Below are 24,539 nucleotides of genomic sequence, written 5' to 3'. Positions count from 1 at the left end.
TCCCTTAACAACCTATTACACAGGAAAGGCTAGTTCTAAAGATATTGCCAAAGAGAACAGCAGTGGCATGCACTAAAGAACAGGAAGAAGCCAAGAGGTGGCTTCTGCAGCCAGCCTGGCACACAGAGCCCTAGCACTGCCCGCAGAGGAGTATTGAATGCATGGACAGTGCCAGACCGCTGCCTCTCACATGGATCAGCCATCCAAAGTGGGAAGGGAAGCGCAGAGTACCTGCAAGATGATAAAGCTTACTTGGCTCAACAGCAGGAAATTCTCAATTATAACTCTTCAAGTATTCTGGTACTTTGACAAGTAGAAAAATTATTTCAACTTTGTAAACTACTGAAAGTATCAGAACGAAATAAAAAAAACCAGTCAGGACAGCTGAAAACACATCTAAGTCTAAGGTAACAAAAGACAACAGTCTAACTCCTAACTTTAATCCCTAGGAGAGTGATGAAAAACAGGAGGAAAAACAGCTGTCCTCTTCTTCCCTAGCCTTCTTCTCCCTTGCAGTTTATTGTGCTTTTAATGATATTTTCATAAATAGGCCACAAGACCTGTAATTCCTCGCCAAGCCTTCAATACACAAAATGCTTCCACTGACCAGCAATGACATCATTGGGTTCACCCCAAATTTGTAGATGTTTGCATCATCAGCCAGCAGACACTGCATAACCTCCGTGTCCTGCTCCCAGGACTGGCTCAGCACACAGCATGTGCTGAGCTCAGATTCATGTGCTCAGGTTCCTTGTATTTTGCCTGCCTGTGGGTACACCATTAGTTATATCTTGTATTTTGGTGATAAATTATGCTGTAGAGAGTAAGTTTTGTTCTATATTTGGGGAACAGAAGGGGTGCTGATTCACAGCTTGGTAACAGCAGATACAAGAAGAAACTCCAGCAGGTCTGCACAGCATCACCTGAGAACAGCATGCCTGGGTACCAGAAGCATTTTTACTGGTTTCTAATTCAACTGTAGCAGCTGAAAGAGTCTCAGACACCCCAAAAACTCTCACTCTCCTCAGCATTTCAGATCACTGTCAAGGCTGGCAATATGAAGGGCACCTGAACTTTGCCCCATACAACCCCATACAATAGAAACACAGAATAAAAACTTCTAAGTGTTGGTAAGTCTGACTCAAGCAGAGAGAAACTTGACCGGGAAGGAGCAGGAGGGGATAAAGTCAACACAAATTGAAAGGGAACTCAAGCCTCAGCTGATATTTAAGATGACTTCACTTTGCTGACAGATTTCACATCTGAAAAGGGGAGAAGGGAAAAAAAAAGACTGTTCCCAAGAAGTACAGGGACAGAGAAGTCATTGAAGCAGAGGCCTGCTGGCTCCCTAACAAACCACTTATACCAAGGGCCCCACTTACCCACAGTCTGCTGACAGCAATTCACCTCTTGGCCATCAGGTGAGGCAAATCACTCAGGCAGCTTGGGGGAAGCAAAAAAGCAGGGGCAAAATTCTCTATGATCATTATATTATAAGCAAAAGGAAGAAAAACTTCTGCTAAAGAGAACTACATTCCAGGAATTTTTCTATCTAAATCCCAAAAGCTTCTGAGTGCACAAAGTCAAACCAAGATTTCTCAAGTCCTTTGAGTCTTGCAAAACTCTCAGTAAAATTACTCTGAAAAAAATAAAGTGAGTTTTCTTTGTGTGTTGGAACAAAGAAATATGCCACATTTATCGAAATCAAGAGAAAAAATAATAAATTTATTTAATGAATCAGTACCTTATTTTGCATACATTTGCAGTTAGGTATGCAAATTACACAGAATAAATCTACATATTTACAAATGTGTGCTGTGCCATAAAAAAATGGAAAAAATTCTCTGCACATATTAACAGAAATTTGTGTGAATTGAGTAGTCACATTTACTACCAGAATGCATAACTAACTGGTAGATGTTTCTGTTTGAAGGCTGTTTAAAGGCTGAGTGACACAAATCTTAACAGGCTTTGTGCAGTTGATATCAGATGGATGTAACGAAGCAAACTCTGCCTTTGTCACCAGGATTCAGTAGCCCACCATTGGCAATGGCAGTGGTACAGCTGAAACATCAGGGAGATAATACTTTACTCACTTCTAATGTACATCTAGAAGTAGCTGCTATGGAAGTTCCTCCCTGCTTTACAGATTCCTCCTACTTCATCTCATTTACATGCTCAACAGTCCCACATGGCACAGTTCTTCTCTGAACCCTTTCCAGATCCACCACGCCTTCCCTTGGCTGGAGGAGATCAGAATAGCAAACACATTGACTCTGACAACAGCCTTGTGGAAATTTCCTTCAGTGACATCTGTCTACTAAGCAGAATGTATTAACTAGCACTAGTCCCCAAAGAGACTCTTTCCTCCAGGCTACCACTCTAACAGCACTTAATTCCCTTTAAAAATAAACATTAATATTAACAGTTGGGTATTCAAAAGTCAGAAAAATCAGCTGGGAAATCCATACCATCAGCTTCCCTAGTCTGGGACTTGGCATGAACTGCATGCAGTGTCACCCTGAAAGATTGTCCCATGGGTAACAAAGGGACCATCAAACGCTATCCCAGCTCCAGGACACTGAAGTCCTCCTGTTCCAGTCAAACTGCTTACTGGAAACTTTTCTGTTGTTGCCAAGCCCAGGTTAATGGAGAATAGTGAAAGCCTATGGCAAAGCTAGAAAGTTTAATGCCAGGTATGAAATTAAACTGTCATCTTAGAAACCAGCGTATATTTATTATACATGCAGGGTACTTAAAAGCCTATTCCCTGTTAATGGGAGTTGCAGGCACAGAAAGAATGGTTTTCCTTCTTCCCCTAAACTAAACTTTTCTTAGAGAAAGAACATTTAAGACAGCGTGTCAGTGGGACGCAGTCTTCCTAGAACAAATAATAATATTATATTCATTTATTTATTTATTTTAAAGGCACTGTCACATTCTACTGTTTTCTGCCATCTCTGCTTTGACTTGACCAGCAGCAAAGAAACCAAGTAACTTTTGTCAGCTTTCTGCTGCTGGGGAGTGAAACCTTCATGAGACAGCAAATCTAGATTACAAAAAACCAAATTACACGAAAAAACAATAGGGAATGTATACACACACAAAGGAAAGAGTCATTGGTAGAAATACCCACATTACCTCAACTGCTCAGCTCTAAAACTCTGTTTGTTCCTTCTTACTCTTGACTGCTTCTACCACTCGTTAAAACATATTTTTAAAGTAGTGTCTCTGAAACCATGAGCTATGACAGGAAAACAGGGCTTGGACATCTGCAGTTGCACATTATTTATGCAACAATTTTCCCCTAGTAATGGCCTTCTGAGGAAAGCATGGTCAGATTCATAAAAAGTTCTCTCTTTCCTGGTCCCTTAAGTATATACATTCAAACATACATTTAGTGCCTGCACAATAAAAATAAAAATGATGGATGAAGTAAGGGACTTGTCTGACTATCTAATGAACTATATGGTTATTAAAGAGATGGGGTTTGTGTTTACCCCAGAAAGCTGAGAAGAGAGGATGTCTAGTAGTATCCAGCCAAAGGTTTGTGTTTAACAGTTCTCATGCTCATCTTGCAGGGCTATGTGCAGCCACTGGGGATGAGCCTCCCCCAGCTGCTCTCCTGACACGGGACAACTCTCACTGCCACCAGAGCCGAAGCACCAAGCATCGTTCACCATGGCTGTAAAGATGCTGTGGATGATTGTGGTGGCACATAGCAAACATCTGCCATTCAGCCACAGCAGATTATTTTTTGAGCCTTGCTCTTCTGCACCCAAGTATTTTCTTATTAAAAGAAGAGGGAGGCTGTGGCACCAAAACCAACCACCTTGGAGAGATTCCTACACGCTTAAGAGACAGGATTCTTTCTTACAAATCAGGCAAAAGAGAGGGTCCAACCTCCCTCTATGCTGCTGCCCAGTTCCAATGAACCCATGTGAACAGCCTAACCCCAGAGCTACAGGCTGTACCAGGCAGGGCCGATTTCCTACTCTTTCTCTCCCCTCATTTCCTTTGACCAGAAATTCTGTCTGGACCAGCAAAACTTTTCCCATGGAATTCCCACAAAAAGCTTCAGTTTTAATGAACAAGCATTCATCACAAGGGGAGGAAAAGGTCTTTTTACTGAAGAATTCTTGACCAATCCCCATTGTTAGTGTTGCAACAGAGACCTCATTTCAAAAAAACATTTATAAAACCCCCCAAACACATCTCCCCCAAATTTTCTTTGTTCAACTCTCAACTTCCCTCTCAGTGAGGCATTAGTGCAGCACAGAACAAAAGGGAGCAGCATGGATATCTAATGCCAAGTTCCTACTGACCTCCTGTGCCAACTCAAACATGAGGACTAAGTGTCTTTGTGCCTCAGTTTTCCTTTCAGTGAGGAAAAGTGTTTGCCTGTCTCTCAAGGGAGCTTGATTCAGAGAGAGTCAATTTCTCATGTGTCTTTACACTGCTGTGGGAGAGAACAAGAGCTTTGAACTGGTTATTTTACCATAGCGTGTACATCAGCTTAAAGCTGCTTTGACACTGTATAAAGAAGCTCTAATGTGAACAGGACCCAGGTCCACTCCAGGAGAACACGTACCTCATCCCAGCACAGAGCTTACAAAAGCAAGTTCAGCACAGGTTACCTCAACAGCCCAAATCTGCATCCTTTCCTCCTCGGAGGGGAAAGAGCATTTGAAAAGCCTTAAGTATGCACATGCACAAGTGCTGCCAGGACTAGCAAAGTAATGCAGTAAATAGGCCCTTATTGCCTGTCCCCTGAGCAGGGCTGTGGGTGGAGGGAGAGAAACAACCCCTTCTGTGTTTACTGGGAGCACAATAACAGCTGAGCAAATACGGCTCATGGGGATAGCATAAATCTCTCCACACCTCTGTTAGTCATCAGTACTGATACCCACTCCACCCTGTTCAGCCTGGGATCATGGTCCCTCCAGAGTCTTCTGGCTAATGCAGAGGTAAAAAGAAAAACAAACCTTGCAGGTGTTCCCATACTGTACCAGTTGAGCAGTCTTTGCTTTACCTTGGTACTCACTCAATTTCATTTCTCAAGGCATAAGCTACACAGGAAGCAGATGTTAGTACACGTTCCAGTGCTGAACAAGTACAATGCAAAGGTTTAACAGGTGGGTTAAAATTTTCAAAAATGCATTATTCAAAGTGGCTCATTAAACTTCAGCTATCCAGGAACACATGCTTCCCCTGCCATTTTCCTTCTGCTCTAAGAGATAAGGCTGCACTACATTCCCACCAGTGTTAAATTATGAGAAGCCTATTCAGTACCTACCCTCTAGCTTGAAATAAGGAGGACTGGCTGAAGGAAGCACCATCCCACAGAGTAAAGCAAACTGAGTGAGAGACTTTCTGAGCACACAACTTGTGCTCATTTTGCAAAACCTGTGGCCATTGCATTCTGCCCAGCTAAGAAGAGAGTGTGCTCCATAGGGTCCCCAACCTACACAGGAATAAAGAGCCACACCTGCACATCTTGAAACCTGTCAGTTGAAAACTACCTGTCCTTGCAACTCTAACTGAACTGCCTTTCAGGCAGGCCTTGGACTCTTTATACCATCCCATCTCACAAGCAGTCAGTCACACAGTCCTAGCCCTCCTAGAGCTATAGCCAGATTAGCTGAACGATGGCAGAAAAAGAACAATGCTTTTTTTTATGGCTGTTATATGTCATCCTGTGGGGAAAAAAACCTGCAAATATTTTCATGTTCAGATACAATGCATTAGAGCTCTGAATAAATTCTGGTTCACTAGAGCATATTTTATAAGTTGAGTCATTCTTGTAATCAAATGAGGAAAATGCAAACTACATACAATTACTACAAGAGAGTTACCTAACACAGCAGGTTAAGAAAAAGATGCTCTCCAAGACAAGAGGTCTCAAAAGTTCTCTATTTTGAAAGCTACCATGAGACTTGTATCGAATTAAAAGACCACTCTGGCCAATGGAACAGAGCATCCAATTTACAGAGTGAACTTCAGGAAAGAATTCAAATTCACATTGATAAATGGTTTTAAATCAGTGTAATCACAACTTACCATAACAACCAGCAAGGAGAAATCCAGCACATGGTGAGGAAATTACTGGCGAGACAGTGAGACTTGGAAAAAATGGTCAGCAGCTTAGGTAGACCACAAAAAAGCCTGCAACTTCATGACATTGCAAACAACAACAAAAAAATCAAAACAGGTAAATCCAGCTGTGGATGTAATGACAGGGGTTTCACATAAGGAATGAGCACTAAGTCCTAGTGATCAGCCCTGTGTACAAGCACTGGGCACTGCCCTTTGAGGGACAGGAGAACTGTTTGGCAAGAGGACATGAGAGAGCAAGGGAACAGGCAAAGGTCTACAAAACTTGATCTATGAGAAAAGGCTAAAAGAATTCAATTTGTTTAGTCTAAGGGATGACATTCAATCTTCTGAGGCATAAAAGCTGTTCTATTTAAAAAAAAAAAAAAAAAGATAGCCATAGATACTTTTTTTTCTTTCCCCATGGGTAGTTCACATAGCAGACAGCTTACTTGGAGAAAGCAGATTTAGGTTTGATATAAAAAAGCCCTGGTGATTACCTGTTCACTAATTGGGAGAGGCAGTGGGATCTCTGTTCCCACATTAGGAACAGGTTACATGTGTCAGAGCTGCTATTAATTGGATATGACCCTGGTTAAAAACAGGGAGAAAAAAAACACATGAATGCCTTCAGGTCTTTTTTGCCCTCCTCACTCAGGCTGAGAAGCTCCAGTGCATCCTCAATGATTGAGGCAACCTCTTTGCTAACACAGACTAAAATCTTGAAGATATTTGTTCTGGTTTAAGTTTCCAGATTTTGGGGTCTGATCCCCTCTAATGCAACTGGCCTCCATATCCTTTCTGACAGCTGTGCCTGTGCAGTACCTTCACAATGCCAACAGCTTCCATAGTCTGAGCAGAGAAAGTCTGGCATCATGATGCAGCCTCTTCACTTCTTGATGTCAGGATGGTTCCTCAGCAGCAGAAAAATCTTTCAACCTTAGACACTGCCCTTGTCATTTCGAGACAAAGCTACACAGTCTGTTTTTTTTCTTCCCTAATGCCTCTTTTCCATTTCACATAGTTTCTAAGCACTGTGAGCTTATGGCATACCTAGCTTTGACATAAGCCACCTGTCTCTGAACACATTCATCTTCCCTATACTCCTTTTTCACTGCACTTTTTCCATACTAAGGAATTCTGTTAAAAAAAAAAAAAAAAAGTGTTTCCACTGGAGCCTTAGCATTATTGGGAATTTTTTTCACTTCCACACCTGTTTTTAATAGGCCTTGTAACAACTAGTACAGCAATTATTGGTGAACTTGCCTACCTCTTCTAGCTAGAATATACAAGCACACAATTTTTACAGTATCGTTACTCTGCAGTTATAGGACACCAAACAAAGTCTTTGAAAACTGTTACCCACAGATAAAAAGTGGTTCAGACTGCTCTTCCTAGCTACAGCAACATTATATTTAATGCTTTTAGTGGTGAGGCACCGAGGGCAAGAGAGACAGGTTTATTGTGTGATGAGCCTTTTCATATAGTGACAGATCAGCTTTTTCCTGTAATATTTTGCACTTTACAAGGAGGCAGAGGGGATTGCCTCTGACAGGAAGCTAGCACTCACTTTTGGATATTTACATGGAGTCAGCTGTCTCTGTGTAGAATATCTGGGCTTTGGACGGTCAGTGAGGTAACACAGGATTCAGACATGAGCCACGGGACAGAAACTGCTCCCACTTTGTCAGTGCCATGAGATGGACGTCCAACAGACACCCCCATGGAGGGGTAGGGTTTTCCAAAGCTCTGGAATGCAGCTCTTCTCCTTTACAGCCTTATGCTGTACCAGGCAATATTCATGGCCTTCTCGGACAACTCTGTGGGCAGCAGATGCTCATAGGGATACAATGACCTGTGTTTTGAACCCTTTTTTTCTTTCACTTGTCTCTTTGCAAATCACTTGCAAGCCCCACCAGGGCTTTTGGTCTCAGGAGAAGCCTACCTAGGTCTAAGCCTTTTCCAGAGACTATCTAGGAGCTAGTAATGACAGTTACCTTGAAACAGCTGCTCCTTAATTGTGGTACCTCAGAAATGTGATGAATTTGACAGGAACATTTCAAGAGAGGCAGGAAGGTGAGTCAGGATGTGCAGCCTTTCTGCAGGCATGAACATACATTCAAATGCATGTCTGAAGTGCAGATCCACAAACAAGCCTGTGCCAAATGCTGCTACTACAAATAGCAAGGAGCACTTTGCTGCTAAGGAATGATTTCAGCAAATCAATGCAGCCCCTTCAATCTGAACTGGCTTCTGCTAAAAAGCAAAATAAACTCTACAAAACTGACCACTTTCAGTTTGTCCCTGTATGTCCAGGTACTGCAGCTTATTTCCTTTCCCTTCCCCACCAAATCCCCAGTGGATTTAAATGCAGGGTTGTTTCCTATTTCCCCTTTTACCCCAGCCTCTTATATCTTTGCCCCTTCTCCTACTGCTCCTTGTCCACTTGCCTTAACTGGCAGCTGCAGAGTAGTAGTTATGACTCCACATCTAAAGTAATTTGTTTTCTTTCTTTGGGGGATAAGGAGGGGGGAGTGACTGAATTCTTTGGGAATGATTTATCGCACAGCTCTCAGGGGGAGCTTCATTTATTTGCCTAGCTGCATATGGTTTAACACCTACGGTTGCATGCCGATTATTATACAATGTTATTTTCCCCACTTGTATACTTTGCACCTTTTCATAGAGCAGATTAACTGGTCCCCAATGGCATGTTATTTATGATTTTGTTTGCTGGCTGTCTGGGAAGGGTCTGGGTCCTAGATTCTTCCATTCCCCCTGCTTCTGCTCTCTCCTACATACTCCCTTCTTCACCACACACACCTGTCACACGGAGACCGTGGGAGAATCACCCTTGGGCATCACACATATCATCCTTCTCAGAACTTCCAGAAGGGAAGGACAGACACAGGCCTCCCAAGCAGCAGCCAAGACAGGAAAGCATGCCTGCACCACAGATGGAGCCAGAGGGAAGGGAGGGATAATAAGTAAGGAAGAGACATCACATTTTGGCTTGCAAGGAAACAGGAACTAAGCAAATAAGAACATATATATTTGTTGTGAAAATGTAATGGAATTGGTAAGTTTTCATTTTATACTCAACAGGAGCTTCTCTTGAAATTGCTTTACTTGATATCAAGCCAGAATCTAAACTAAAATTAATTCAAAATAAAACCAAAACAGATCCCCACAAAAAGAAGGGCTGGAAGGAGTAATACAAAGGACTGATGATAAATAGTTGTGGCAGATGGGACAAAAGTCACAGACTTTCAGCCCAATAGTTTTGACAGGTTAGAGGAGCACTGTGTTGGGAGGTACAGGCTCAAAGATGCAGGAAAAGAAGACCAAGGAGAATACATTAACAGAGGACAGTAGAAAAGACAAAAGCTTTCTGACACACTGGTTACCTCTTATGAACTCTAGTTCTTGACACCATCAATGACACTTTTTTCCTCTTCAGCTAGGGAGAAATTCAAAAGCCTTTAACTAGTCCCTGAGGACACAGAAGCACAAAAAAGTTTACCAAGGAGGACTGCAGTCAGCATTAGAATGTCATTCATAGGCACCAAAATTTTCTAATTCAAATGCCATCATAACATCTTATTCAAATGTCCCTAAAGCACAATTCTTTCTGACTACAGCCTCTTTAAAACCAACCTACTTTCCTGACAAAGTGATAGCTATGTCCTTTTCTCAGTATCCTGACACTAACCAGCCACAGACCTTGGGGAGGAGCCTATAATCCTGTATTAGACATTTGGACAGTAACATTAACAGAATTGGCATTGAGAGAGATATAGCCAGTTTCAAACTAACACAACTAGTTTAGTAATAGTAGAAAATAGGAAAAAAACAGTAGAAGTCCATGGTCTCATGTCTTTAAGTAACAAGGTGGAAATTGCTGTGCACCAAGAATAGGACAAGACACCTAAGGAATAAGACTGAAAAGACAGGATAAAGACAGGTGTGGAATTACCCCCATTAATAACGTTGTTTTGCTTTTCAAGAACCTCATCTAAATCTACTGTCTCTGTCCCTGTTCTCTGCAGTGTTCCACATTTCCAATGAAGAAATTTGCTCCAACTCCACATAACTGTACAATCAACACAGGTGCAAGGTCTCCCCACTCTGGAAAATAACACAGGCATTCAAGCTCTTTGTGTTTATCCTCACTTCTGAAAAGGAAAGTCCTAATAATGAATTAAACTATTTTCTAACCTTTGCTACTTTTGGAGTATCCCACTAAAACTTGAAAAGAGCTTCCTTCTCAAGCTCTGTCTCATTATATGTTCATCGCACCTGATCAAGAAGAACTACACTGATTCTCAATATGGTCTCAAGCAGATTCCTTTTTAATGCACGTGATCGCAGAAAGCCTCCTGGATAAGGCAACATAGCCATGAGTACATTAACCCTTGGGGCAATTACTACCCCGATCAAGAAGAAAGGCATGCAGGAAAATGGCATAACTTCCTAACTGACTACTAGAGAGAATGTTTTTGGGGGTGCCATGGGTGTTGTCTTACCCTTTTTTTCCCTGCAAGTGGGAAAAAAAGACCGCTTAAGGAACACAGACAAAACAAAGAACTCAGGTCCTGGTAACAACACTTGATATAATCACATCCCATTTCATTGTGCAGATCTCTGGAGACAAACTGCACCCAAGAATTAAGATACTCCCTTTCAGGTGGATGGGGGAACATATACAGGTGTGAAGTTTTCAAGTTGTTTCCCTCTTTGAAAAGCCCTAAAGTTTGGGCTTCAAGTTGACTCAATTAAGAAAAAGAAATGTTAATACCACCATTCTTGTTTTCAATGTTCATTCAGTTATACTCTGTCCACTGAGAACTCTTGAGAGGAGAAAGCTCTATCACTGGAATGCCATCATGAGATGCCAGCACGATGCCTGGGTGCCAGAACTGAACAGAATAGGTCACATAGAATTGGTCCCCATTCACCAAGCAAGATTTTGAAACAAACAGCTATGAGATTTTTCTTTTTTTCCTTAAACTAGGCACAGCACACACAAACCTGTCTTCAGCTGCTAACCTTAATATATTACTCATTCTTCCTTTCAAATACGTAACGTCATTTTCAAAACCCCAGTGCCTGAAGAATATTTACTTGAGGCTGCTACTGCTGGTTTCTCCAGAGCTGTTTATTTTTCCATGCAGGGGCTCATTACATCATTCTGTGGTTTTCTTAAAGGTTGTCACGGTAAGCTGCATACAGGCTGGAAACTCTTGCTAACTAAAATCAAATCACTAAGTAGCACAAATGAATTTGGAGATAACCCAACCCTGGAAGTGAGGAAAATTCCTGGATTCCTCAGTTGAGAGGGGTGCTTCTAAACAAGCAGCCATTAAATTCCTTGGAACTGGAAAACATGATCAAATGCTTCCTTAGATTAAGAATTTAAGAAAAAATAATCACTTGCACTGTTGCAGGCTGAAATAGGTTGGGGGTGAGGAAAAAGAGAGTTGCCAGCCATGCTGATTAGAGAACAGCCATTGCAAGAACCCTACCTGAGTCACCTCCTGCTCTGGCAGTGTTAAAAATGACACATTACAGAGAGCAGTGCTAGGTAACTGTCTTAGTTAGCATAAGGTATCCATGTGCATGCACATGTGGATGTGCATGTTTGTGAAAAAAGAGAAGCAGCAAAAAATATTTTTGTCATCTTGCTACAATAATATTGTGTTGATCTAGTCCTTTTACTTGCCCCAAAAAGAAAAATATGCAAACTTCAGTATTCAGACAGACAGAAAATGTAGTTTTTAAGTGTAGAAAAACAACTTTCCTGCTGTGCAATAGTCCAGATGTTCATATTTTGGTTCCTGCCTCTGGCTGAGAAGGTTTGAACCTGCATCTCACCCTACTGAGAAAAGGGTGCCATTTAATTCTTTAGGGTGGGCTGGGTTGACAGCACTAGCAATCCCTCCTAGCAGTGCTGTTTTACTGAGCATAGAAAAACTCACTGGCAAAATGCCTGGAGACATAGATTCTCAGTCAAGTGCTCTAACCACCAAGCTGGAGTCATTCTGCTTTTCCTGATCCTTAGCTTAATTAGGATTTACACATGCCAAACAAAATGTAAGTGCTCCAAAAAAAAAGAGATCAGTTTCAGAAGAACCTCTTCCGTTTGTCAACACTAAACAAAAGATAGAATACTCAGATGTCAAATTCACCTATGGATACAGGCAGCATATATTACATGGGGTGTCACCAGCTTGGCAATGCTTAGCAGCCTAGTGGGTGGCTCACCTAACATTGACCAGAGACAATGATGGCAAATTAAAGAGTCTATTTGACTCCATAGAGCAATTCTGAAATTCTCCTCGTGGTTAACATAGCGATGGTGCTTGCTTTCCAAGATGTCCAGTGTCAGTGCTGATTAGAGAACAGCACACATCCTCTGACAGCATATCTCTGAAAAGGACAGGGCCATATAATCACCACAGGGAGAAGAGAGAGCAGAGCTAAGTGTTTCACTATAAAAACTCCAAGGAATAGGAAGTAAAAGAAGAGTTAGGCTGGATATTACAAAAAGAAAAAAAAATCTGAGACTGAATTCAGAGAGCAGAGCAGCTTCCTTTGGGAAGAAATAAAATCTTTATTATCCTAGGCATTTATGGTACAGTAGAAAATGCTGGTCTCCTTACAATATAAACATTCACTAGCCCTAAGGCAGTAGATTAGATGACCTCCTAGGTCTTTTCTCTTTTTTCACTTCCAATTTCAGTGATCCCATTAAACTGCTGCAAAACATACAAGGCTATATCTGCTCCAAGACTGTAAGTGTAAGCTTGGATAGACAATACAGCTGAGACAACAACAAACTGAAGAATCCAAATCTTGTGCTAGCAAAACTTCTGTTAACCCTTTAAAAAGAGATTTTAAAAATGGAAAAGTGCAAAGCATTAACATTTCAAGTTGGGCCAAAGGCAATTAAAAACATCCCCAGTTTTGCATGCCCATCTCATGACAGCTGTTTCATAATCTATAGCCAAGACAGACTCGAAGACACTTGAAGAAACATGATTCTAAATTATAATTATCCCCCCCAGTTCTCTGCAGTTTGATCCCATCTACTGTGCATTGCCTTTAACATATATTACAAGGGATGAAAAGAATGAAAGATATCAAACAAGGTGACTAGGCTTCATTATTTGAAAGAAAAAGGCTGAAGTAGCCCACACTTTATAACAACTAAACCATAGCTCTAGGCAGCATTTCTTAATAATTTGTGAGAAACTGAAATGGCTGTGTATTTGTATGGCCCAGTGGGGGAATCTGGGGATAAAAGTTGGCAATCCAGTCTTTTAACAAGACCCTGCAGCAAGTGAGCATCAGAGCAATCAGTAAGGCTGAGTCAGATGAACCACATGTCTCCTTTTAGCCTGCTGTATAAACCACCTCTTACACAGCTCTTGAATTTTCCACAAGATCATTTATCTTTCATTTGTAGCATGCACTCAAAATAATTTTGTTTGAGTAACAGAATTGACATCAGAAACAATTGAAAAAAGGGGACAAAAGTAAACTCACACAAAGAACGCTTCTCCAGACAAAATTCCAGTTACATCAGGCAGCTTCCTGACTAAACAATCAAAGTGATTGCCTTTACAAGATGAAAGCCAGCCTACTTTGGCGCTGTCAGGCCAAGAAAGGGTGGAAGACAAACCCTCCTGCTCCTAAGTTCCTTTGCAATCTTTTAGCACTACTTATCTTTCCATTACAGCTATGAGGTTTGCTGTATTAGAAGAAAAGTTGGTAAGACCCTTTACAATGGACTTCAATATTATACTGTCACCTTCAATTGTACTGTCAGTTGCTGGTTATCCCAGCAGCTGACAAAAAACAGAAGCTGTGTTTGCTTGCCCCTGAAAGACATCCTTAAAGAAGGATGCTGATACTCACACATCATCTGAAGCTTCTGGATGACTCCCATTGGCAGATCCTACACAGCCCACCCTGCTACAAAAACAGCTGGGAGCTGAAGCTCAAGAGACTTGCTAAAACTGTGGTCTGGGCAATGCTGGCTGTTCTCCTGTCAAGAGCTCTTCATTCTGCAGCAAGAGAGTTTCCCCCAGCCTAGAAATGATTGCACCCTGCAACTTGGAAGTGGCAGAGGAAGGTTAAAGGAACTGTCATGAATACTCTCTAGCTAATCCAGAAACACCAGATGATGAGGCACTTCAAGATACCACAATTTATCTGTCTAGGTGACTGGCATTATTCCAACAGTCATTCTAGGCATATATGTTTAATAAAATATATGCAATAGTAGCATCTTCTATTCAAATCTTAAAGTAAACCCTGGCTTCTTAAAAATGGCTTCTTAAAGCAATTTTGTTCTCTTATATTCCCTTTAATTTCTTTATTTCTTCCACCTCAGTTAAAATATCAGACAGAAACCATTCTTACTAAGCATCTCTAATCTTCCTCTTTCAATTCCCCGGTTTCTTCTCATTTCATTGACTCCACTCCACCATTTCACCTGCATCTCCAATCTCAAGTTTTACACCCCGACTCATGTCTTCCTGCTTCCCCTTTTCCCACTTCTGTTCATGATCTCTTCTTTACTTTTTTTAGGCTTGAGCCTTCCCCTATCCACTCCACTACCCACAAAGCAATCTCAACATTTTCTTAGACCCACACATCATTAAACCACTTTTAGCTGTGAAATTATCCACTCATTCCTCTATCAAAAAATATCTCCTACAGAGAAGAATCTTGAATTCACTAGAAAAGAAGACCCTTTTTGTATATTCTGCAACTGCTTAGGCAAAAACCACAGCCCAGATCTTTCAGCCATATGCATCAGTTCATATATCCATGCTGAACAGCAAACAGAATAAAGATGACATATGGCTAAAATGAATTGACAGAGTAAGAAATAAAGAGATTCCCCAGTTATGGTTTGTGGAATCAAATATCCTTCATCACACATTGATTATGGCCCTTTGGGCACAAAAAAGGGACCTTATCTGAAATTACTTTTTAGCCTGCGCTACAAGTGACCCTAGCAGCTTAACAGTTACAATGAAGAAAGAATGAAATAAGAACAGATGGTGAGGAGCTATTTTAACAGACTAGTTAAAATAGCTTTTTAAGATGGAACATTACCTGAATTCCTTATATTGGAGCTGTTCATTTTGGAATCTTTGATGACCAAGTGCTTAATCCAAAGGGTGGGTGCTGTGATTTCTGAAAAAATAAAAATAACAGCCTTAAAGAAACTGCAGCAACTAGTAAAAATACACAGGCTAGTTACTCAGAATCATAGAATGGTTTGGGTTCAAAGGGACCTTAAAGAAAATCTTATTCCTGCTCCCCTCCCATGGGCTGGGACACCTTCCACTAGACCAGGTTGCTCCAAGCCCCATCCAACCTGGTCTTGAGCTGGGGCAGCCACAGCTTCTCTGGACAATCTGTTCCAGTGCCTGACCACCCTCACAGTAAAGATTTTTTTTCCTCGTACTTAATCCAAACCTACTCTTCTTCAGTTTGAAGCTGTTCCCCCTTCTGCTGTCACTACATACTCCTGTAAAAAGTCCCTCTCCAGCTCTCTTGTAGGCTGGTTTCAGGGACTGGAAAGTGCTTGAAGGTGTCTTCTGAACAACCTCAACTCTCTTAGTCTCCATAGAAAATCAAGATGTTGGCTACAATCATGCCTTAACTGATCTATCATCTTTGTACAGACAAGTTCATCCTCTGGTGAGGTCTTCCAACTCTTATGAACCACCATTTGTAAATCTTCCACAAGTTTGTCTCATTATCTTCCTGTTCCAGAAAGTATATCTCAGCTGGCAAAACATTTTTTTCCTCCCTCTAACTCCCAACACCTAAATTCTTAAAAAGCCTTTTTCCTCCAGAGATCGCAAACAGTGCATTGGGTGCTATAGTATATGCTGTTTCCCTGAAATGTACATATGAAATCCAGATTTTAAACAGCCAATCCAGACCCTAAATATTGTTTTAACAGCCCAAGCAGGTCTGGCCACAGTCAGTTCCCTAAAACAAGCAACAACGAAATCCGAAATAAATAGGCAGAGACATGAAGATATTTCTGGAAAGACTTGAAAGGAAGTCTGTTAAAGAAATAGGTTCTGGTTAGAAAAGCATGTCTGATGCACTAACCAAGACATCCAAACATAAATTTGTGGAAAAAAAGTGCTTAGAGTATCTCCTCTGAGGTGTTATAATCAACTTCAAAACACATCTGAACCTGCCCTAAGCCACAGAAATGACATAACCCCAGGATTTGATTAGAACTGAGCAAAGCAGTACTTGCTGCCATGGGATAGAGCACCTCAAGTGACATTTTCAGGACTGATATTTTCTGAAAAAAAATTCAGTTTCCACAAGAACACAACTTAAATAGTATATCCTGAGGTTTTTCTTAAATTCCTCTAAGAACTTTTCACATGAGTTTTCCTGCTCCTTTGTTGACATTTACATGGATCTGCTCATCAGAGTGAGAAGTTGGTTAAGTATAGAGAAATTGATTATAAATTACAAGAACAAGAAAAAAAATAAAATTAATTTCTCCTTTCTAAATATTTTCAGTCACATTGATTGGATGCATTATAGAAATTGTGTTCAGGGCATTTTTTTCACAAGGAAGTGTAGGTTGAACACTGTAAACAAACTTTTACTCCTACTGGAATATCAAAAATTGCCTTATCTGCTATTTCACAATGCTATTTTATCAACATTCAGCTATCATATGCTTCTACAAATACATTTACCTACATGCTTTGGTTTATGGACTATTTCAACTTTAATGCTTCTCCACTTCTTAGCTCTTAGCCAATGTTTAAGTTGAGGTAGTTCTCCCCAAAAGGGGCTTAAACTCCTAAATCAGGGATGAAATTTAGCTCTGAATCTGCACCATGGGGATCAGGTATGTCTATAGCTGAAAAAGGAGGGACAATCAAAGTCAACAGATGCTGAAGCATGGATAAAGGCCTTTAGAAAAACAATGGTGTCCATCTTTCAGTGAGGCTGAAAGGTGCACAAAAAAGAATTCTGTCAAAAAGAGAAAGAAAAGGAAAGTAGTTTCTTGGAATCTACCATAAATATGTATTTTCAATCCAGGTAACCTGGATATCTTTTTGGATTACAAACACCTCTGACCAACAGATCTGCGGGAGCAGTAGATTCCCACCGAATTAAGAAGTGAAGTTTACCAAAAAGAAGAGATGTTTAAAGAAGATATCTTTAGGAAATTATTACACCTTGCACATAGAAACTAAATAGATGGAGAAAACAAAGTAACAGAGTCTAAAAGTGCAGGAGAAAATATAACTTTTTAAAACTATACAAAGAACATTAATAAAACACTCTTCAGCAGAGGAGAAGCTTGTCCTAAGAAAAAAAGATTCACTATAAAAATCTCTAAGATCTGCATTATAATAATATGAAATAATTTTTAGAGAGATGGCTGTGTTATGATTCAAACTTTGGATGGGAGAGTTTAAGTTATCTGATTTACATTATCTCTGGCACTGCTCTGTTATGCCCTCAGGGAAGAGGGTAGGGAGTGGGAGGAGAATTTATGCATGAAATGTGAATTTTCATTATTCTCTAATGTAGATGAAAACATGAGAAAGGTGAACCTTCATCTTAGAGATGTTGAAGTCCAAGAGGTATCACACATTTCAGGGGCAGCTGAGTGTATGTAACACCCTTTGAAAAAAGTCAGCCCCTTGTATATGGAAGGTAGGCAACCAAAGGCAAAACATGAAAAAAAAAAACTACAATGGACAATTGTTACTGTCCATTCATGTTGATACCAGCTCCACCCTGGCTGCCTGACTTTGAATACATAGGCTTAGAGGAACCCACCAGTTCTCAAATTGACACCTTTGAACATCTATGAAGATTTCAGATCTGACAAGTGAATGGATAACTGTTCTGACCTTTTCTGTCATTTGTGTCAGACACCAAGTACAAGCCATTCCTCAGGAAGACCTACACAAGACACTGGGATACTTCTAGTGAAGTATCACAACCTGTTTGCTCAGACAGGATCAAGGGATTGCTCAGGATGACATCCTGAGGTGTCTAGTCCAACCTTCTGCTCCAAACAGGGTTAGCTTCAAGAACAGACCAGGTTGCTCAGGACTCCAAAATCACAGAATATCCTGATCTGGAAGGGACCCACAAGAACCACTGAAGTCCAACTCTTGGTGCTGCAAAGGACACCCCATGAATCACACCATTGAATTTTTATTGTTACAGCCACCACTGACATCTACTTAGTCCGATTTTACTAATAAAGATGACAAAATACAGAATGGCAAATTTAGAAGAGATTATTCATCAATGCACAGTCTGATTAACCTGCCTGTCCATCCAGAGTCATAAGGACCAGTGCTAATACAACAGGAGGCCACTGCACTAGTCATTCTCTCTCAAAGTCTAGGAGAGAAGAATAACATATTGTAACATTTTGGAGAGCCAATCTTTCATCACTCAGACCAAGCCCATTTATCAGACTGGAGTTCACCTACAAATCAGTGTGAAGGTTTTTGATTGAAAATGTTTTTCAAAGAAGGTAGAATAACAGTATTTTTCAGATTCTGATTCTGCCTGGCAGAACCAGAAAAGGTGTGTTCACTACACCACTTCAAGAATGCTGTCCCATTCTATTTGAATGATGAAAACATTGAAACTCTCCTAGAAGGAGCTCCTGGACAGGCTGTATTAAACACACCATCTCACTCCTGCATTCTATTAGTGCTTTCTTTCCAGAAAATATCTATGGGTACCCTCTCAGGGGAAAGGTCAAAAGTTTATGATTGCCAGCAGTAATTTAATATAATACCAGTTTACTGCCAGGAAGAACCTTCTTTTGATATGAACAAGAGAGCCAGCATGGCTTCAGTCTCCTTTCTTTATCTGAGAGTGTTTTTTCTCTGAGAGCTTTGCTATTTCTTAAAGCTCACAAGAAGATTGTTACAAATCTAAGATCACTAAATACAAAGTGATAGGACTACAGCATCTTGCTGTTAAATATGTTTATTTTAGCAACAATAAAACCCCATCACAGCACCCATTTCTACAAGAAGGCAGAAAATATCAACAGAAAAGTACCTCCTGCTCAGTAGTCTCCATTTCTGCCTTTGATCCAGGTTAAAAAAGGTATGAAGTACAGCAGTCCCCTATGAAAATGCATAGGCTTTCCCTCACTCCCTTATACTCCACAGTTTCAGATGGGTTACAGAGTGGTTCATACTTCAGCTCACAGCTTCACTATAATGGTGTGGGTTTAAACTTGCAGAAAATAGGCACTACTTCCAAGCAACATGCAAGATATAAGCAGCTGCTGTTGGGCCCATTCACTACCAAAGAAGCACTATTCCCACTGGTATTTATGTTTGTATGTATAAAAGGCTTGAACTCTCTGTGATGATAGCCATTTTATCCTTGTTTAGAGGTTTCCAATAGACTAAGGTCCTACATACCCTCTCCAAAATAATACAATTGCAAGATTGCTATTTGAGAAGGAAACTGCCTGGGTGGGCCATGAATTAAGTGGGCCCAGGACAATGACTTCATTTGCTTAAATAGTATGTGCGTCAATGAAAGCATTTGCTAAATAAAGAAACCGCCCAGCAATTTTCTTCCAAGTCAACATTCACAGGCTGTGGTTTAGCATTAGCCTTCCTTTTGTGAAGCTGTAACACACTGTAGAGGTTATGAAACTCCCAGTAGTATCACCAGAGTGGAGATAGTAATGGGGGTAAGGACAGTCTAAAGGAAGTGGCCACTTCTGATTTGATGCACCTTTTTTCCTCCAAGATTACACCAGGAGTCTGATCAACTGGTGTTACTGCTGGATTCCAGAAAAGTGGGGAGGATGTAAAAGGATTAAGGAAAATGCCCGAGGTCCCAAAGGTTCTCCAAAATTTGGATAACTTATTCCGATTCACTGGCTTGTCTGCTTTGCAGGATAAAGAAAGCATTTGAACCATAAATACTAGAGAAAAGGGAGAGGGAAGTAGCTTTTTTGGTAGTTATTTTAAGGGATGTTCTTACCTTCTCCATCGAAAATAGGCTGGGTTTCCATGGTAGGCGTTGGTTTCGAACCATCATCTGAATTGAGGGTTAGAAAGAATCGAAAAGAAACTACCATTATTGAGGTAAATACTATCTACTCTCCAGTACTGTTGAATGATTGGGATTTGTACATGGCCCGGCCAAGCCCGGAAGAGAGAGAAGACAGACAGAAAAAAATCATTTTATGCTAAAAGCAATAACATTTTATATAAATTATGCAACAAGCCCTTTTGGTACAGTTAAAAAGCCTCCCCCCTCCCTTCTCAAACCACTGGTGTTTATCACCTGGTAGTCTCTCCAGAAGGCAATTAATTGTCTTTTTACTTTCAGGCCAGTTTAGTTTAACACAGGCCATTTCCCAAGACAGCAAAGGTTCTGTAGATTGCTGTCCTATTGTGTCTTTCTCCTCATTCCTTTTGTTCAAAAGAAAAATTCTTTTTCTGAAACTTACCTGTGTAGAATTGGCACCAGCATTTACTGCAGAGCTGTTAGAAAAGGATGGTCAATAGCAAATCTTTTTTTTTTTTTCACAATGACTGCATCAAGGTGTTCTCTAATTGCAATGCGGTGGCAATGTCTTCCAATGGCAAAATTATGGAAAAATAATTTTTCTTACATTAGGTTTAGGTTTATTGAGTCTGTTTTGCCCATGACAGTATTTGGTGAGTGATCTCTCCTTCTCTCCTGGACCTTATCTCAACTCACAATCCTTTGATCCATTTTCCCCCCTCTCCAGTTCCACAGCAGAGTAGTAGTGCAGCTTTGGTGGGTGTCTAGCACCTAAGCTAGGGTCAGCCTACTACACCTAGAATTGGGCGTCTTTTTTCCTGTTTGAAGTATAGTGACTGAAAACCTTCAATTTCTACTAACTATTATTTGCATGTGTTATTGCCAAGAATGACACAAGATAGCAAAGTGGAGAGTAACCTAAAATGTAGAGTTGCAGAATGAAAGTCTGTTGAAGGGAGAGTCCATGCCAAAATATCCAGGCTTGTCTCTATCTCCATGACCATCAGATGCATAGGGCAAACACTCTTTGGAGGAAATGTACATGGGGACAGTCCTTCCTAGAGGAAGCAATAACTGCCCTTAGCCTTCTCTTATATCAGCTCCATTTACAAAAGTGAGAGAGCATTGGAAGGGGAAGGGCAGAGATGGAAAACAGAAGCTTGTAGACTTTTCCCACCCATACCTGTATTTGCAGTTTATTAAAGGGAAGAAAAGCTTGAACACAGTTCATTTATTTTATGCATTTTGAGACAAAGCAATCTCGTTCACAGAAACCAAAAACATCCTGATAATTCCATTTCAACTTCAAAGATCCACTGAAGTAAAGGACATAGACAGAAATGAGAGAGACACCCTGTTGTATTTGGTTTTATACTAAACTGCAAGTGTAACAAAAAATACTTGGAAGAAAAAATACTTACCATTCCCCAGCCAGCTCTTGTTCTGAGCCTTCCTGTTATTGGGCATTACCAGTAACCTGGATAAGCAGTATTTTTTTTATTTTTTTTTTAAGTTTGAGCAACTGACTTGGAAAAATTCCTGAATATTGCTTAAATTACAAGGAGGGAGTTTTTGCCCTTTAAAGGCTTTTTGGATAGAAGTAAATACCTGATCTTCATTTTTTATGTTAGAATAGGTTGCTCTGCTTCTGCAAGACTACAAGAGCCACAGCTATGGCTTGTTATTTATTAAGGATGGCACTTTACACTGTAACAAAGCAGTGAACAGAATGTAATTAGCATGCCTGGCTTTACTGATCGATAAACCAACCCAAAACTGTTGAAGACACTCATAGAAAAACTAGAAAGGTGAATAATTCTTAACTTAAAAAGTAGGAAGAGACCTGATGCTAAAGAAAGACCAATACAATTATAAGTTTCTTCTTATTGCTCTCATGAATGCTTCTGCACCAAGTAATTACAGAAATGCTTTTCAGATTTAAAGCAGGAACCTGGAAGCCAACAATGGGGGGAAATTAGAAGTGGATCTGAGCCACAGCACTTGATTCAAATCATTATTTGAAGTCTGGCAGAAAACAGGATGTTCCAGGTTCAGGGGTATTTTTTCACATTCATGTATGTGCAAGGAACAGCAGCAATTCCAATTTGCCAAATACATTCTTCTTGAAGAAAGAGAATTTTGCAGCAGCTTTTGTATGAAGTTAGCCATTAAGCTACTGGAGAGTATTAAACAAACCCCTCAGTTCAAAGCTACTGTTTAAGATAGTCTCAGTAAAATGGCTCAATGAATTACACAATAATTTCCTTACTGTATTACTAAGGCCAAATTGTCACTAAGTCCACATTGTAGCAGCACCCAGCACAGTATTAAGGGTTTTGCAAATAGAGAGAAGTATAATTACTCCCCTGTTGTTCAAGCAAGTACAGTTCTTCTATCACACATACAAGAAAAAATGCAATAGACAAGAGCCCTGTAATTACATTCACTATATTTCAAAAATCAAAAGTCAGGGATATTTCTGATTATTTTTTAAAGGTCATGAAATAGTCACATAAAAGACAAAAATTGCACTTCATTAAAAACACCATGCTCACTTCCCAGCTGCCAACTTCTTACTCTGAAACTACCAAATTTTTTTCTTAAACTGGAGAATTCTCAGTAAGTCTCAGTGTTCCAAATTAGCTTATGTCAAGTTTCACTGCTGTTCCCTTTCAGCAGAAAAAACACCCTGGTACTTGCCTGCTCTTATTTGATTTTTCCTCTCGCTCAGTACTCCATTTGTCACACTGAACATTTGTTCCACTGGCCTGTTTGCTCCTCACAAACAAGGCATAACTTCTATTTTACATACCTGAAAGTTTTGAAAAAAACATTTTGTATTCCTTAAAATATATTTTCAACACAGAACAAAACCCTGTAGGATTCAAGAGGCCTAAGGTCTCTGTGCTATAAGAAGTACAGAATACTGTTACTTTGGGTACAAAGGTAATGAAGTATGTTCACTGGGTACAGTCTCTTCCTTTCTTCAAAGAGCTGTTAAATTCCACACTTTCAAAAGAGGCATGCCACTGCAATAGTTCCTTATGCACAGCATGTCACAGAGATTAAAGAGATCAAGTGTTACTTCCTAATCCCTCTAGATAGCAATGCTTCCAGATCAGGAACTCATGTAATTCAGAACCACATTCTTTGGTTGCAGAATATTTTCAGAGCCTTGAGAAGGAGTTCACTGGCATACTTCTCTTCCAAGTTTTACAACCCAGCATGAATAACCACTTTCTTTTTCCAAGACCACTGACTACAGACACTATCACTCAGCAGAATACTTGCTTGTGGGGCATTTTAAAGCTATAAAACTCCTCCAGGAAGTGTCCTTTTCCCAGGGTACACTTGCAAAAGTTAAGCAGATTTTTCTGGCTCAATTGCTGTCAACTTTAAAATGGTATTTTTATCTTGCCACAGGATAAGAGTGAAACAGGCAGGCCTAATTGAGACTTCTCAAGCCATTTTCACATTAAGATACCTTGGATATGAACCAGAATTCCCCTTGCTCTAATACTGTCAGAAGCTCATAAGCAAGAACAGTTTTTATTCCATTTGACTGACAATGACTCAAAACAGGGACAATTCATGATCTACTGGAATCAGGACACATCCTGATCTACGACTAGTGGTGGGCAAGAACTCTTTATGCTCTCACCCCTCCCCATGTCTTATCCCTGCAAAACATCTAGCAAGTATCCACATGTGCAATGACTGTAGTGTACACTGGGGTTGAGGGAGAAGGAGATCCAGTTCATGCAAAGGACACTCATTAAAGTGATCACTTTACTCTGAATGACAAGCACAAAAGCTATGAGCAACTTAAATTATGTCAGGAGAAAAGTAAACTCCTTGACATAAAAAAGCATTAATTACTATGGAAAAACATGAAGTAACTGCCTGCTGCTGTGAATTACCATTCTCAACTCAAGCCACCTATTGGAAGCTGTAGAAAGGGGAAAAGTTAGGAGATAAAAGTGATGTACTGAAGGTTGATGTTGCTGAGGAAGCACATAGGCCTTAGTCTGCTAATGTGAGGATGCAAGTATTCAGATGACTTGTGTAGTGAGTATATTATGTGATGTGGGAGGCTAATATTGTGTTCTGACTGGAATCCATGAGGCAGTCTGCAAATATTTATTTCATTTTGAAGAGCACAGGGGTTTATGGAGTCAATAATCCAGGCTTCATACAAAAACCAGTCTTTTTTTGTAAATCTGTAGCTTGAACATCAATGGCTCCCAGACTTGAGTCAGACTGATAGAATAAGCAGATGACAATTTTGCATAGCTCTGCTCTGGGAAGAGGCAGCCTTCTTCCAGTGTCAAGTGGTTCCTTCACTTACCATCATCTGGTTTTGGCTG

General features: G+C 40.3%; 1 protein-coding gene across 6 annotated transcripts in view; it reads right to left on the bottom strand.

Moving 5' to 3' along the window:
* SMOC1 (SPARC related modular calcium binding 1) overlaps positions 1–24,539 on the bottom strand; it is a 126,277-nt gene that overhangs the window by 24,926 nt on the left and 76,812 nt on the right. For 5 of the 6 annotated variants that reach the window (XR_006162996.1, XR_006162997.1, XM_033061749.2 and 2 more), the window contains exons 6-7: positions 20,143–20,232; positions 15,223–15,303 (exon numbers count right to left, since the gene is read on the bottom strand). Coding sequence is in view for 4 of the 6 variants with exons in the window: in XM_033061749.2 (XP_032917640.1) it covers positions 15,223–15,303; positions 20,143–20,232 (171 nt within the window). In the remaining 2 variants the exon portion in view is untranslated. The remainder of the gene's footprint in view (positions 1–15,222; positions 15,304–20,142; positions 20,233–24,539) is intronic. The other variant, XM_033061751.1, reaches the window with a different exon arrangement.

Source organism: Catharus ustulatus, chromosome 6, assembly GCF_009819885.2.
Source record: "Catharus ustulatus isolate bCatUst1 chromosome 6, bCatUst1.pri.v2, whole genome shotgun sequence".
In the NCBI taxonomy this organism is placed as follows: Eukaryota; Metazoa; Chordata; class Aves; order Passeriformes; family Turdidae; genus Catharus; species Catharus ustulatus.
Note: the sequence above shows the minus strand (reverse complement) of the source record. Positions and strands in the feature narration are given on the sequence as shown.